At 47.0% G+C, this 14,715-nt stretch overlaps 1 protein-coding gene across 2 annotated transcripts; it reads right to left on the bottom strand.

The window, feature by feature from the left end:
- Positions 1-1,620: 1,620 nt before the first annotated feature.
- On the bottom strand, positions 1,621-14,409 carry LOC135815407 (N-alpha-acetyltransferase 30-like). 2 transcript variants are annotated; one of them, XM_065328700.1, is made up of 4 exons: positions 14,211-14,409; positions 3,852-3,975; positions 2,920-2,975; positions 1,621-2,198 (listed from the first exon to the last, which is right to left on the bottom strand). In XM_065328700.1, exons 1-4 carry the CDS (start codon positions 14,235-14,237, stop codon positions 2,061-2,063), a joined length of 345 nt encoding a protein of 114 aa, XP_065184772.1. In that variant the 5' UTR covers positions 14,238-14,409; the 3' UTR covers positions 1,621-2,060. The 2 variants fall into 2 exon arrangements, with proteins under 2 accessions (XP_065184772.1, XP_065184771.1); XM_065328699.1 differs by lacking the exon at positions 14,211-14,409 and adding an exon at positions 4,871-5,387.
- Between the last annotated feature and the right edge of the window lie 306 nt (positions 14,410-14,715).

Genomic DNA, 14,715 nt, shown 5'->3' with positions numbered 1-14,715 from the left:
GGTGGATCAGTTCACATTTGGGAGGACAATGCGCCAGTTCTAATTTCTTACTTTTACGACGGGGCTGCACCAGTAGAGGTTTTTCAGAACCGCTCACAGAGCGGTTTTTATATGGGTAATGCACTTACACTGTGGGTTCGAACTGGGACATGAACAATATATCGTTATATCGCGGAATTTGCTACTGTAAAGCGTGAAATTTTCGCGGCGTTTTTAGTTCGCGTTTTCAGAATCCGGACAGGTTTGCAAGGTTTTAATTTTGCGATTGCAGAATGGCATTCTTGCTTAACCTGTGGCCTTCTTGCTAAACCGTTCATGGATCTCCTTTTCGCGCTGTCTAAATTTCGCGATTTCCACGCAGTCGCGAATTTCGCAGAAATTAGACCATGGCAATAATTTCACGGTTAACAGTATATGTGAGTTCGTTGTAAGTGGACTCGACTGTATGCATGTAAACCTTTTACGTAGAGGTCATGTGGCAATGGGCTGTGTGCTGTCGACTATTGCAGGGCTGCTACGGAGTGTGATTGCTGTGCGGAGGTGTCGACGTGTTGACTAGCAAGCAGTGGCTGGTCCAGGCCCATCCCTCCGATTTACCAAGATGCATGTGGCAGCGTTGCAGTCAGGTCAGACAGTTGGGTTCATGGTCCTAAACTCCCTACTGGCTAGTTTTTTTTCTTCTGAGCTACATGTGTAGTTCAGAGCAGCGAGTCATACAAATTCTAACTCCTTGGTTCAGAGTCCTTCATTTCGAAAGATGATGAGGTTTTTTAAATAAATAATTATTTCACTTCAAACTTTTAACTTTAATAGTAGTGAAATTATTTTTTTAAGTTTCATCCCACCTGGCGTTCGAGACAAAGAGCAGAAAAATCTGCCTTTCTCTATGGTAGTACCAAGAGTCCATAACCCCAAGAGCGTGCAACTGGGGTCTGGCTGCTGTAGGCCCACTGCGCGATGGAATTCCATTACGTCATGCCGCTGTGGCACAGCTGCACAAAACTCCACATTCCGCGGTGCTTGGAACCAGGGAGTAGTACAAGTGCAACGAACGTGTACGTCATTTTTGACGTAATGTTGGAATTCCACCGCGGATCCCCATGTACAGAGTTGCACACTCTTGGGGTTATGGACTCTTGGTGGTACCAAGAGTACATAACCCCCCACCCAGAGTGTGCAACTCCACTATGGGTGCTGTCCCGACAGAATTTCAAGTTGACGTCATTTTGATGATGCAATGCGCACTGTACACGGATTATCAGACGAATCCGGAACCTGTGGTTGACCAAAGCCGATCGATCCTGTACAAATTATTGCAAAGAAAAACGTGTGATGGGTTGACACCCTTACACATGTTGTAAATCACTGGTGCAAGGAGAATTGCGTCATAAATAATGACGTCAACTTGAAATTCTGTCGGGACAGGGTATGTGGGAGTTGACTCTGGGGGGTTATATACTCTTGGTGGTACATGTATTCGACTTCCGACCCTGGAGCTTGGGTGCAAAGCAGGGAGTAGTAAAATACTTACTCTCCCTGGTGGAGTAGTAAAATACTTACTCTCCCTGGTGCAAAGCAACCTGCCCACATGTGCACAGCACACACCATCGCAACGCAGAGTACTGGAGTTAACTGTTCTGGATTCATAAATCTGCTAGAGAAGACCAACACTGGTCCATCATTCTGGCTATGGACTGGTACGAGCGCATGTATAAACCCGTTAAAAATAAAATAAAATAACCTTTCAAACCATAATTCAGAGACAAATTGACAAGACTCTCACAAACCAAATGCTACATGGAACTTACTCAGCAGGCAAGCAGAAAAACTGCACAAGCATAATATCCGCATTTCTTAGCTCTTGTTTTGTGTGTGTGTGAAATCTGACGACACACACACACACACACACACGCATAGTACGCGCGCAAGCACATTGGGTTCTGTTCAGCGAGGTGGGGAGCACACTGGCGAATCAAGACTTTGACAGGGGGCCAATGCAAGTCTTCAACACTAAGCTTTATGTTAGGTGTGAAGATACGAGGAGGTGCTGTGATCACCACTCACGTCAGCCATAGCTTCAGTCGCAGTGCATCCACATTGTTGAGGTAGTACCGGACAAGGCGCTTGTCACGGCAGAAGCCGAGACGTTCGTAAAGGCTAAGAGCATTTTGATTCGTGACCTCCGTCTCCAGCACAACCTGGGAGTGTGGCACGCGCACACCCACACACACACCCACACACGCACAAGATCAGACAACACCTCCATTTACATCTGCTGCCAATGCAATCACTATTTGCATTCCCGCGGCCGCGTCAGGCAAGAAAGTGTCGAAGACACTGGCTCAGTCCACACATTCGCTTATGCTGCGCATAGCCTACATCTACCAAAGGCATTACAAACAAAGGGACAGCTCGAGCCAGAATGCTGGCCAGAAGAAGAGAGCAGAAAGAGAACAGAAAAGGAAGGGGTTGGATCGCACAAAATGTGCAAAGTCGTGTCTAAATAATAAATATCCATTATTCAGTCTCGTATTTCCCAGCAGTTGATACGGATGTGATTGTAGCGGTAATATACTATGATATTCATAATTTCATAGCATACATATTGTGAATGGCCAACGCAATACTCAAGTTTATCTACGCTAGCATGACCTGGGCTGTACAGTAGAGAATGTCAGCTACAGTTCGAAGAGCCTTTTTTCTGATTAGGTATATCTTGGAAGAGTGTTCGCATGGCTTCACATGAAACCAGGTGCCTCTTCCAGGGAGAGGCACAGAAGAGTCAGAGTTTAGTCTGTAATCACAGTGCCAGGATCAGTAATGACTAGCAACATACAGGACACACTACATGGCATAGACCTCTGCGTGCGTATGCGTATGCATGTGCACTAGTGCAACTGTGCATGTTCATTGGCTCACCTCATCACATTGACCTTCCATCATTGTGTCCAGTGCGAGGTGAACTAGCGTTGTGCCTGCGAGATCAAAACAACATATCATACAGCTAGTACTCAATCTGAGGACAGCATGCTGTTTCGTTCTTTGTGAACTCATCAGCGCAGCACAGAGAAAATGAGGCCGAACCTGATAGCAATGAAAATAAAATTACAACTAGTATGTAGGTGTCCATGTACGCACTGGTCAGCTCCTGACCACAGGCCTTGATTGCAAATATATCATAGTAAAACGAATCACGCGCCGTAACACCGAAGGTTTGACCATTGTCCACTTTGGGAATTCAATTTATGTACACAAATACCCATCATGCCTCGGCTATCCCTCCGGGCAGTCCGGGACCAGGCACTGTCCCTAACATTTAAAACTCGCCCAAAGTGTGCATGGTAGACTGGAGTGCCTGTAACTTCGGTGTCCGAATAACTGAGGTACGCGTGAAGTCTATTTGCAGCTGCTACAACCCACAGGTAAATGAGCTCAACTTCATGGGTCCCTACTAAGTAACTAGCATGAGCGGTGATAAGGGTAACTCTACACGACCAGAACCTGAAATCTACTCGTGGCAGACAATGGAAAACTGGACCACTTCCAGTGGTTCATGTGAACAAAGACCTTCTTAAAATCTTATGCACAGGAAGGCGGTGAACTCAAGCATGTGCATAGATACAGCAAAACCTGTCAAGGCGACCACTCTGATAAGACCTGTCATAGAGAACCACTACAACCAGAATCAATGGATGCTATTACCAGTCAAATGACCCTGGATAAGGAGACCACCTGTACACGGGAGCATATTTGCAAGGTCCCTTAAACGGTCGCCTTAAGACAGGTTTCACTGTACACGATGAGAGCAGTCATTGCAGGACACAAAAGGGGCAACCCTGGTGCTCACTCACCAACGCGCCGTCTCCGATACGCCTTGTCGACGGTCAGCATAGCGATGTAGCCACGGTTGATCCCGCAGCGGTGCTGGTCCAGCTTGCAGACAATGGCACCCATGTAGACACCATTGCAAACAGCCTGCACCAAGTACACAAGCAGGCGGAACACGGAGCACATGCACAACCCACCATTTCTTGTTTCAAAGCACGAACTACGAAGCGACAAACTGAATGGGTGTGTGCGTTTACGCCTTTCACAACACACATAATGGAAGTTAGCAGCTACGTATACATGTACTAATGTATGTGTACACTCAATCTGCGAACAGCTAGTACTGTACACAGGTACATGTATGCCAATGTCACAACGCAGAGTGACCGTTGACTTGCAAAAAGTGCTCAGCCCACAAAGAGGAGCCTGCGACATAAGTTAGCAATGGCGGGAATCTATGTTTTCTTGTTACGCCGAATTTCATGGCAATGCCAATATCGTAAAACAAACCTTGCCCAAAAGTGCTACTGCGGTACCAAGAGTTCATAACCCCCAAGAGTGTGCAACTCCTGATCAGCCCCTGTATGGAGGCCCGCTCGGCGGAATTCCTTCATTGCGTCATTTTTGGTGCTGTGCGATGAGTCATGCCGATGAATTCTTCCAAAATTTGCAGTCAAACCCGGAAAGTACGACTTTTACGTCTGAAATGTCTTCAAACAAAGCTTCGAAATGTTGAGGCTATAGCCTTGAGTTAGGAGCGGTTCCAGGTATAGTTTCCAGATATCGCAAGGAACCGAAATTTACCTCGGATGACAAGTTGCGCATGAGGTAATGTAGGAATTTCGCCGAGCGCTATGTGATTGCCAGTTGCACACTCTTGGGGGTTATGAACTCTTGGCGGTACTTGTCACAAAGACTGGCGCATTTCGAGCATTGTATTAAAAAAATTGTTTAGCAGGTGTGGTGGATTGAATGAAAATTACATGCACTGTTTTCGAGAACCAGAGCCAGTATTGGCAATTTTCCGCCTTCACAAACCTACCAGGAATGTAAGATGAGGCCATTGGCATATGAAATAGCGATACGTATAGATTGAGTAGGGTTCTGAGAGATCTTTACTCATCAATGTCATGATCGCCGGCATTTGTCTCTCGTCCACGTAGCAGTAGTACTGAACATCGCCGTCCGTCTTCAGGATGCGTGCAGCATCCAGTTCGTTCCCGACGCGGCATCGCTCGTCCACTTCCATACTATCTGCCCCAGGACCATTGGACGTAATATTCGCAGCAGGAGACGAATCTGCCACACTCGTCACAGGGCTGGGTTCAGCCACCGTCCTGGTAGGTGAGCTATTGCTCATAGTGACTAGCAGGTGCCTTTTGGCCTATGGATTCAGCTACCTAGTGTAGTACGAAAATGATGAGGAGAATTGCACCAGAGGCAGAACTTGTAGCTACATGTACCAACTTTTACAAAGACACGGCATGAACCAAAGTCATCAAAGACACACAACTCACAAGTAGTTTTCGAAACAAATCCCAAATTATTTGAAATGCTGAACAAAGAATGAAAAACTTTCCCATCAAATGAAAAAATTCTACATTTTTACGGGCAAACATTTTTTTACGGTCGCTCGTTTTTGTTTGTTTTGTTTTGAAAATTATACATGTATGTCATCAAGATCAGAGTACATAACCCTAACCCCGGGATTATGTACTCATAATATATCATAATATGTACACAAATCTGTGGACAGCAATTGTTTCGCTCTGTTAGAGCTCATCAGCACAGCTCAGAGGACCGAAGCGCAGCTCTTCGCAATGAAATACGTTTCCGTGAAGCAAAGCATCATAATTATAATGTCATCAAGAGTACATAAAGTAAACGAGAGAGCTTGGAAGCTCAGGGCCCTAGCCCAGGGAGTCGTCAAATACCGGTATTTGACGACTCCCTGGTATTTGACGACTCCCTGCCCTAGCCCTACGCTATGCTTTTTTGCCTTGATGACCTAGACAAAAAAATCATAGGTATGTTATAAATTCTTTAAAAAATTCCTTTTTTTTCTGGCATTCGAACCCGCACTATCGCGCCCTGCATGCATCCCCCGGTACACTTCGCATACATACTAATTCTTCCAAGTAGTTGCTTCACATTATGATCTTGCATTTGAAAGCCCTATTTGAATATGCATTGTGGCCAGCCGTCTTTGATGGTACGGTACGGTAGGGATAGGTACGGGACAGGTACGATCGAGGGTAATACGACACCGTCTCCCGTACCGTACCATCAAACACAGCTGGCCACATACATGTACAGCTGCCCGCAATATTCAAATAGGGCTTTCAAACGCAAGATCATAACGTGAAGTAACTTGGAAGAATGGGTATGAATGCGAAGTGTATGGGGGAATGCATGTAGGGCGATAGTGCGGGTTCGAATCCCAGGATATGCCTGAAAAAAAAATAGGAGAATTGAAAAATTTATAACATCCCTATGATTTTTTTGCCGTCAGATACGGGATAGCGCCAGGCGTGACACAAACAAACAAACAAACACACAAACAAATACCAAACGAGAGAGCTTGCAAGCTCAGGGCCCTACGCTATGCTTTGTTGCCCAGCTCATCGTGCATGTTGTTAGAACTGATGGATATGTTTTTTCCTTTGATTAGCTACATCATTGTATTGCAAAAACGTTTCAATGAGTTACTGAAGTAACGTCTTCTGCATAGCTACGGGACCGGCGTTGACTCTGCCGATCACGGGCGTTCTGGAGTTGACAGGATGTCTGTCCTGACGTTTCCTGGGACCGGCGCTGACTCTGCCCATCACGGGCGTTCTGGAGTCGACGGGATGTCTGTCCTGACGTTTCCTGGGACCGACGGGATCTCTCTTCCAAAGTATGTTTATGCTGACGCATCCTATCACCTATTCGGCGTCTATTCTAATTTAATTCCCGTAGCTATGCAGAAGACGTTACTTCAGTAACGTCTGGCGCTAGCCAGGGTCCACACAGCTTTAATTTGGTGTTTGTTTGTTTGTTTGTTTGTTTGTTTGTTTGTTTGTGTCACGCCTTGCGCTATCCCGTATCTGTCCCGTACTGTACCGTACCAGCAAAGACAGCTGGCCACAAGCTTTTTGTGTGTTTGTGCCATTGACATGCCTGGCGCTATCCCGTACCTGTCCCGTACCATCAAGAGTACGGTACCATCAAGAGAATAAGACATTAGTATATATGCGAAGTGTATCGGGGGAATGCATTCAGTGCAGTAACATTTTGTGTGGATTTGTGTGCGAGGCCGAGATCCCATTAGCAGGCTGGCTGGGCCGCCTGTCGACCTGCCCGGGAATCGCATGTAGGCGGATAGCATAATAACTATAACGTATAATTATACAGTCATGTAGATGTAGAGCAGGGAGTCATATTATGTAAACGACTCCCTGCTGTATGGGGAGATTTTCTGGAAAGAAATACGAAGTAGGGAGACGTGTAAATGCAATCAGAATGGATGTTGGTTGCCGCCAGTATAATAATAATAAGAAGATAAACGCCCGTGATCGGCAGAGTCAGCGCCGGTCCCAGGAAACGTCATCGACTGCAGAACGCCCGTGATCGGCAGAGTCAGCGCCGGTCCCGAAGCTATGCAGAAGACGTTACTTCAGTATCTCATTGAAACGTTTTGGCAATACAATGATGAAGCTAATCAAAGGAAAAAGCATTTCCACCAGTTCTAACAACATGCACGATGAGCTAGGCAACAAAGCATAGCTCAGGGCCCTGAGCTTCCAAGCTCTCTCGTTTCCTCCTCGTCTCCCTATTTCTTTCCAAATCTCCCTCTACATCAGGGAGTCGTATACATAATACGACGAATATTGGTACGGTACGGGACAGATACAGGAGCCCGCAAATATTGTGGACAGCTGTTATGCACAATCCTGTAGAGCCTTTGTAGTCACAGATACGAGACAGATACGGGACAGATACGGGATAGCTCCAGGCGTGACACAAACAAACAAACACACAAACAAACACCAAATTAAAGCTGTGTGGACCCTGGCTAGCGCCAGACGTTACTGAAGTAACGTCTTCTGCATAGCTACGGGAATTAAAGCTGTGTGGACCCTGGCTAGCGCCAGACGTTACTTAAGTAACGCGGGAATAAAAGTAAATTATCGTATCCGTTCCCGAAGGGTACATAACAGTACGAAATAGAGGTTGCGACTTCGGCGATGATTTTGTTTAGGAATGGGTTTGCTCCCACACTGGAGCTCGCGCTATTCCGCCGATGACTCAAGTCAAGTGTCAAGTCGTCGGCGGAATAGCGCGAGCTCCAGTGCAGTGGCGTAGCCAGGGGGGGGGGGTGCTTTGGGTGCCCAAGCACCCCCCTCAAAAATTTCAACAATTGTCTGTATTATATTCTGGGTCTAACCACACCCTGTCAATCTCTTACCATCCAACTTCTGTAGCAAAGTACTGTGCGTTTCATACGATTATCTGACTTTTTATTGAATCATTGGTGGAATGGAAAATAATGAAATAGATGCAAAAATGAAGGATTTGGCACTCAATATCGAAAAATTTTCCGGGGGAGGGCCCCCGGACCCCCCCCCATTTTTCGCGCCCTTCGGGCGCAGGCCCACACTTCCAGTGAGCACCCCCCTCAGCCACAATCCTGGCTACGCCCCTGCAGTGTGGGAGCAAACCCATTCCTAAGAGTACATAACCCCGGGGTTATGTACTCTTGATGTCATGTATACAGCTAGCTACATGTACAGTCGAATGTCACTTATCCGACCACTTCGGGAATCAGGCATGTTGGATAAAGCGGGATTCACAGAAGCTTTTTTGCGATGCGACAGCCGCGAAACCGGGAAATCCCCAAATCGCAACCATCGCGGACCCCACGCAACTGCCGCAACAGGGCCATCGCGGAAGTTGAGCTTGGCTCAACTTTTGCGATGCGACAAGCGATTTGGCGTACGATGTTGGCCTTTTCTACAGCAAAGTTGTACAAAGGTTTAGGAGTTGCCTATAAAGTTGTACAAGTTGTACCAAACTGCGCGAATACCATGGTGACGTACCCAAATCAGCAAGACTTTGTCGCACCGCTGACTTCTTCTGTGAATGGTATTTCGCGAGTTCGCATCGCACGCGTCCATCGCAGATCGCGTCGCATCGCAAAAAAGCTTCTGTGAATCCCGCTTTACTGATATCATTTTTTATGTGCATATATGGCTGGATTTCACTGATTTATGTACACAATACCAGGGTTCTAGCCAAGGGGGGGGGGTAGGGGGCGCAGCGCCCCCCTACTCCGTTTGCGCCCCCCCCCCCCCTGTGAAAAAGTGCCGCCCCCCTACTCATTTTCTGATTTTTGTGTTTTTTCATGCCACTCAACGAAAATACAGTCGATAGTCACTACTAGAGGGTTCATAAAGGCACATTTGTGAGGGGTGAAGTCGGGGTTCACCCTGTATGTTGCATTTTGCATGGCAAGACAATTTTGGACAATGGAAAAAATGGGTCATGGGGTAACTTTTTCCCATGCCCGCCCCCCTACTACATTGTATATTGACCTGGCTAGAACCCTGCAATACCCAAATATATTCATGCATATTCATGAATTGCTCCATGTACACATACATGTTAGCATACTTGACCACATCTACTTCAAGTAAATGCATATTACACCGTATAATATACAACAAACATTTTTTTTTATTTCGAGTATTTTATCAAAATTCAAAAGGGCTAGATTTGTGGGTTCTCGACCAATTAGGAAGAAATTATCTGTGAACATAAAACAAAAGTCGCCAACGTCTTGTACAGAGTGTAAAGTAACGATTTTCATCAGTAATTTCATATCTCAGAACGTTAAGGGGGCACATCACCCAAAAATTCGCTGAAAAATCGAATTTGTAAATTCATATTGAGTGCTACGTCAGTTGAAAGAGCATGAATAGCTGCAAATTCTCTGAAAACTGTGTCCCTATCTGACCAGCCGTTCAAGAGTTATGGCCGAAAATGTGCCCTTGCAAGGAAAGATTTTTTTGTTGCATGCTGTCATTTGTTGGCAGCACTGTATTTGAATGTGAGCAGACCGTGCGCAACTTGTCGTATTATGGAAACACGCGAAAGTGTGCAGAATTTTGCCCCAAGTCCAAAAAAGTCCAAAAAATCACGTTAAAAAACCACGTATTGGGCTGCACGGCGGCGGGCGAAGCCCGCCGCCGTGCAGCAGGACTTTTGCCAGCACCCTCGTGACGTTGCAGATATGTGGCTTGATTATTGTACAGTCGACCTACCCTTATAACGATATTTGCGTCACACCAAGAAATATTGTTATAAGGGTAATATTGTTATAGGGGTAACTGGTTCATTTCATACACATACGTCATAATGCATGGATTTCGTTCATTTTTACACTCTTCAAAGCATAAAAAACATGACATACATGCACATTCTGTGCACAGCAAGGTGCCCACTGGTGCCCCATTGCATTTCGTCCTGTCCCAGCGACTTATCAAGTGAAGCTTGCCCTACCTGGATAGTGGGCTCTACATATTCCCTGCTATTCCCTGCTAGATATTGTTATAAAATGGAAAATGTCGATTGGTCAGCCCATTTTATATCGTTATAGGGGTAATATCGTTATAGCAATATTGTTATAGAGGTAAGGCATTGTATACACAAGTCAATGGAGTGATCTGGTTTGGCAGAAAAATATCGTTATAAGGGTAATATCGTTATAGAGGTTATCGTTATAAGGGTAGGTCGACTGTAGTTGACGTTGATTTAGTGACTTTGGCAAGCTTGAGTCGTGTCAAGAAGTCAGGTAGGATTCAGTACTAGGCAGTAGTGAAACGTGAGTGGCAGTCTTTGCCGGTTTCTGAGGGCATCCTGGATTTGGTGTGCAGCGCTGTGGAAATGGCTTGCTGTGGAGGTCCCAGCACTGGATGTTGTATCAAAGGTACGACCTCGTAGCACGTGCTAAACCTAAAAAAATTCAAAAATTGACTTGGGTCTGTGGGAGTCCGTGAAAGAACGCCCACTCGTTCCGTTGTGACAGATTCCAGGGCCACGTTGAGGGGCCCTACCCCACCACCCATGGCTGCTTCTGGACTTGTTTTAGGTTAGGGTCCCGCGCACGGACAGAATGGGCACGAAAATGTGAAAAAAATGTAAATGCATTTGTTTGGCTCCTGGGTGGCTCGCACACCGTAGCACTATGCCGGAAATTTGAGTTTTTCCGGCCTGGAAAGCCTGTCAGTGAGGCGCAAGAACTTGTAAATCATGTCCTGAGGGCCAGCATAGTGGCAGGAGTGTGTGGTCAACATTTCACTCAAATCCACTGAGAAACACCAAAGTTACGGTCAATTGAATGCCATATGAAATTTTTGGGTGATGTGCCCCCTTAACTGACGTTACTTGCCGTGGTGATCGCATCGTCCAAGTCATGAAATACTGACTCAAAGGCATGCATAACACATGCATACCAGTGGACGAGCGGTACAACAAAAGTTTTTGAAAAATAGAATGCCAAAACTAAAAAAAAACTAAAAAAACCCCCGATCGAGTGCAAAATTTCGAATACTCGCTCGTTTGAAATTTTCGACCGAATACTCGAATATTCGAACAAATCGTTTCACCCCTACAAGTATTACAGTCCATTCAGAAAAAGATGAACTTCTAGCTTTTGGCCATAAATGGGTCAAACTTTGAGTTTTTTTAGAATTTTTTTCTGCAATCCCCTATGGAATCCTCTTCCAATTATGTTTCTGAAGTCTATTTGTCCAAAAAGCAAGCCATAACAAGAATAGGATATTGGCCAGGTTTTGCCCCAGAAGCATTGAATTGGAAAAAACCATCAAAATCCAGGCCGTTTGACCCTGCCTGCAACAGTGCACTGTGGGGTTCGAACCCCAGTTCAGGTACCCTTTTTGGACTCTTTTTCAAAGTTCAAATTTCGCAGCACTGCACAGTGTACAATGAAATCACGAAAAATCGCCAAATACGGGAGCTCGCCTGAGCCAGAGCCCATCTTTTTCTGAATGGACTGTAGTTACATGTTCGTTCGAGTACTACGCACATGTAGCAGTTCACACTGAATGCAAATATAGCAGGGGGGGGGGGGGGGGAATGCACCAACCTTATAGCAATAGGAGCCGCCCCGCAAAGACTCCCAGTGGTCAACTTCGACTACCCCCCCCCCCCCCGTAACAGCTCACAAAACAGACGCAAAAACAGAAGGCCGGAGGCCCCAGGGCGGCCCACGCCCCTCACCAATCGGGGCCGGAGGAATCACAACCCCGCCACTACTACACAGGGGTGATGATTTCGACCGTGACAGTACAGAGCGTTGCACCTCACTTGCGCCATGCCGCGGCCTCCCGTACCCTCGGCATACGTTATATGGCACTCCCGTCGTTTGTTCAAAGATGCATCCATGTTCCAAAAGTGAAGGAAAGGATTTTTGGAACACCGCACCATCTGGCGAAAAACGTTAAAAGAATCCCGCGAGGCATGCTGTGCGCACGGGCACAAAAACCATGGCGCAAGTGAGGTGCAACGCTCTGTAAAATGTAGCTGTGGTCGCGCCGCGGTGTTGCACGATATAGCTCATTAGCTGCTTCCAGTACCGAGATCCACGTCCACAAACTGGCCGCAAGAACCGGCAGGGCAAAGCGCTAGGCGTGCAATCGAGCGAGTCCTTGCCGATGCGCCGCGCGCGCCATAACTTATGGCATAAGATGCTAGCACTTGTTATCAGCTGTTGCCATGGCCACAGCATGAAGCGCGCACCATGCGCATGCGCCCAATGAAATCCAACATGGCGTACGCGTGTCGACTTGCACGTGCACATCCACATAACATGCAGTCACATGCATAAACAAAAAAAAACAAAAAATGATAAAGCTCATCAGCTCTAGCTGGCCACGATCAGATGTGAGCAGAACTTGGAAAGAATGGCCTTGTCCACAATTTTTTCCACGATTCGTGCGTTGGCACCTCGGGTACCGACGAGCCCACGCTGGGCTCGCTGGGCTAGAAGCATAAGCTTCAATGCCATAATAAAGGAGGCGGCAGGACTAGGCGTTCCGCCAGACAACATACCCCAGTTTGTATTCCGCGTGCAAGGGAAGGAGGTGGAGATGCAGCTGATGCAGAAGGAGATGCATTTCGGGTACAAGATGGAGATGCAGCTGATGCAGAAGGAGATGCATTTCGGGTACAAATGAGAGATTTCTGCCCTAAAACTTGGGGCAAGTAACTTACTGCAACGGGTACTACTGGAAACTTTCCTGGAAGATTCGCTTCCGACTCTCAGGGAGCTCGCAACACTAACAGACCGCCAAAAGTCCACATTGTCGGTGGAGTATCCGAAGATGACCGTCATCAACCGAATTTTGCGCCACTCTTGGCCAGAATGCGGTGAACGACTGTTGCCGACGTTCTCACTGAATGGACAGCCTAGAAAGGACTTCCCGGAGATGGAAGGTCGTGGTCTCCTCTACGGACAACTCTCGGAGAGAATACACTCGCCGGCAATGCGGGACGTATTTGTGCGGAAGAGTGAGCCCGAGGCTTATCGGGCGCTGTTTCGCGCGTTGGCGGAAAAGTACGACCGACGCTATGAGGAGGTGGATGAAGGAGAAGCGGCAGTATTCGCATACGAGGACAAGCCATAGGCTACTGGTTTGGAGAGATTAGACCTTTGTGTGATACACGCCCGTTGCTACTTCCTGTCTATCCAGCTGAAAGTCGAGCGCCAGGCTGCCTGTATAGCTAACATCGCGAAAGTGTCATAAGGCTCCTACGCCAGCTAGTGCCGTGTTACAGTCAACATACCCTGTTCGGATCCGCAAAACCAAGGAGACATGGAGGCAAATGGCAGAGCGGCATCTTCCACCATTTGTATACATTTTCATGCCTAGGTATGTCATTCGATCTCAGGTTTGCAAAGGTTGGCAGGTATGGGATTTGTAGAGTGACCAGTTCTGACTATTGCCACCTGCTGTGCAGAAGTGTAATTCCTACATCCTGGCTGCAAACGTCCCCCCCCCCCCCCCCCCCCCCCCCCCGCCTCCCCCAACCAACCACACACACACCAACAACAATGTTGGATCCTATTTACAGGACCTCACTCTATGAAAGTGTAGCAGAGGCACTGCCATAGTATAAAAACAGCATTTGAAATGCAAGCTCCATTGTGCATGCATGGAGGGCATGGGGAAGAGACTGAGAGGGTACGTGAAAGTGAAGGACATTTGTTCCGAAGTCAAGAGAATCCGAGGAACCCTTGCTGCATTCTTCAGTTCGATAACGTCAGTGGGTGAATCTCAGATGTGTTGTGTGCTCAGACATACAAGTACAGCACTAACCTGAGCATGAGAGCTGCTTGTCATCATCGTGGTCAGGAAAACGAAAGGACGAACGAAGAAGATTGCTGACCATGACGAACAACTGCATATCTAGACGACAGATGGCTTGACAGAATCAGTCTGGTGTATCTTCAGGAATCTTCTTTCCTAATCGCATTCAGCAGTCAGCTTCGAGGTCAAGAACCCGATGATATTTTCAGAAGGATTTTCAAATTTTTAAATTTTGGGTCCTTTCTAAAAAAAATGCGTTCCTTGCTTTCATGCAAGGTGGTGCACCGGTGCCTTGCCGGACATGTCGTCGACAGCAAAGTGTCGGCAGATCCACGTTTGTAGATGCCTCGTTTGTTATGTAGGCTGCAGACCCGGCAGACGTTTTGATCAGCCCGGCCTGGTGCGTGGTGAGATTTTGGACCCGGGAGTACTAAAAAACTGTTCGCATCCCAGCAGGGAGTCGTCAAATACACTGTACAGTGTATTTGACGACTCCCTGCATCCCAGGTAGGGT

Source organism: Sycon ciliatum, chromosome 4 (assembly GCF_964019385.1).
Source record: "Sycon ciliatum chromosome 4, ocSycCili1.1, whole genome shotgun sequence".
Classification (NCBI taxonomy): domain Eukaryota; kingdom Metazoa; phylum Porifera; class Calcarea; order Leucosolenida; family Sycettidae; genus Sycon; species Sycon ciliatum.
This window is presented reverse-complemented; position numbering and strand designations above follow the sequence as displayed.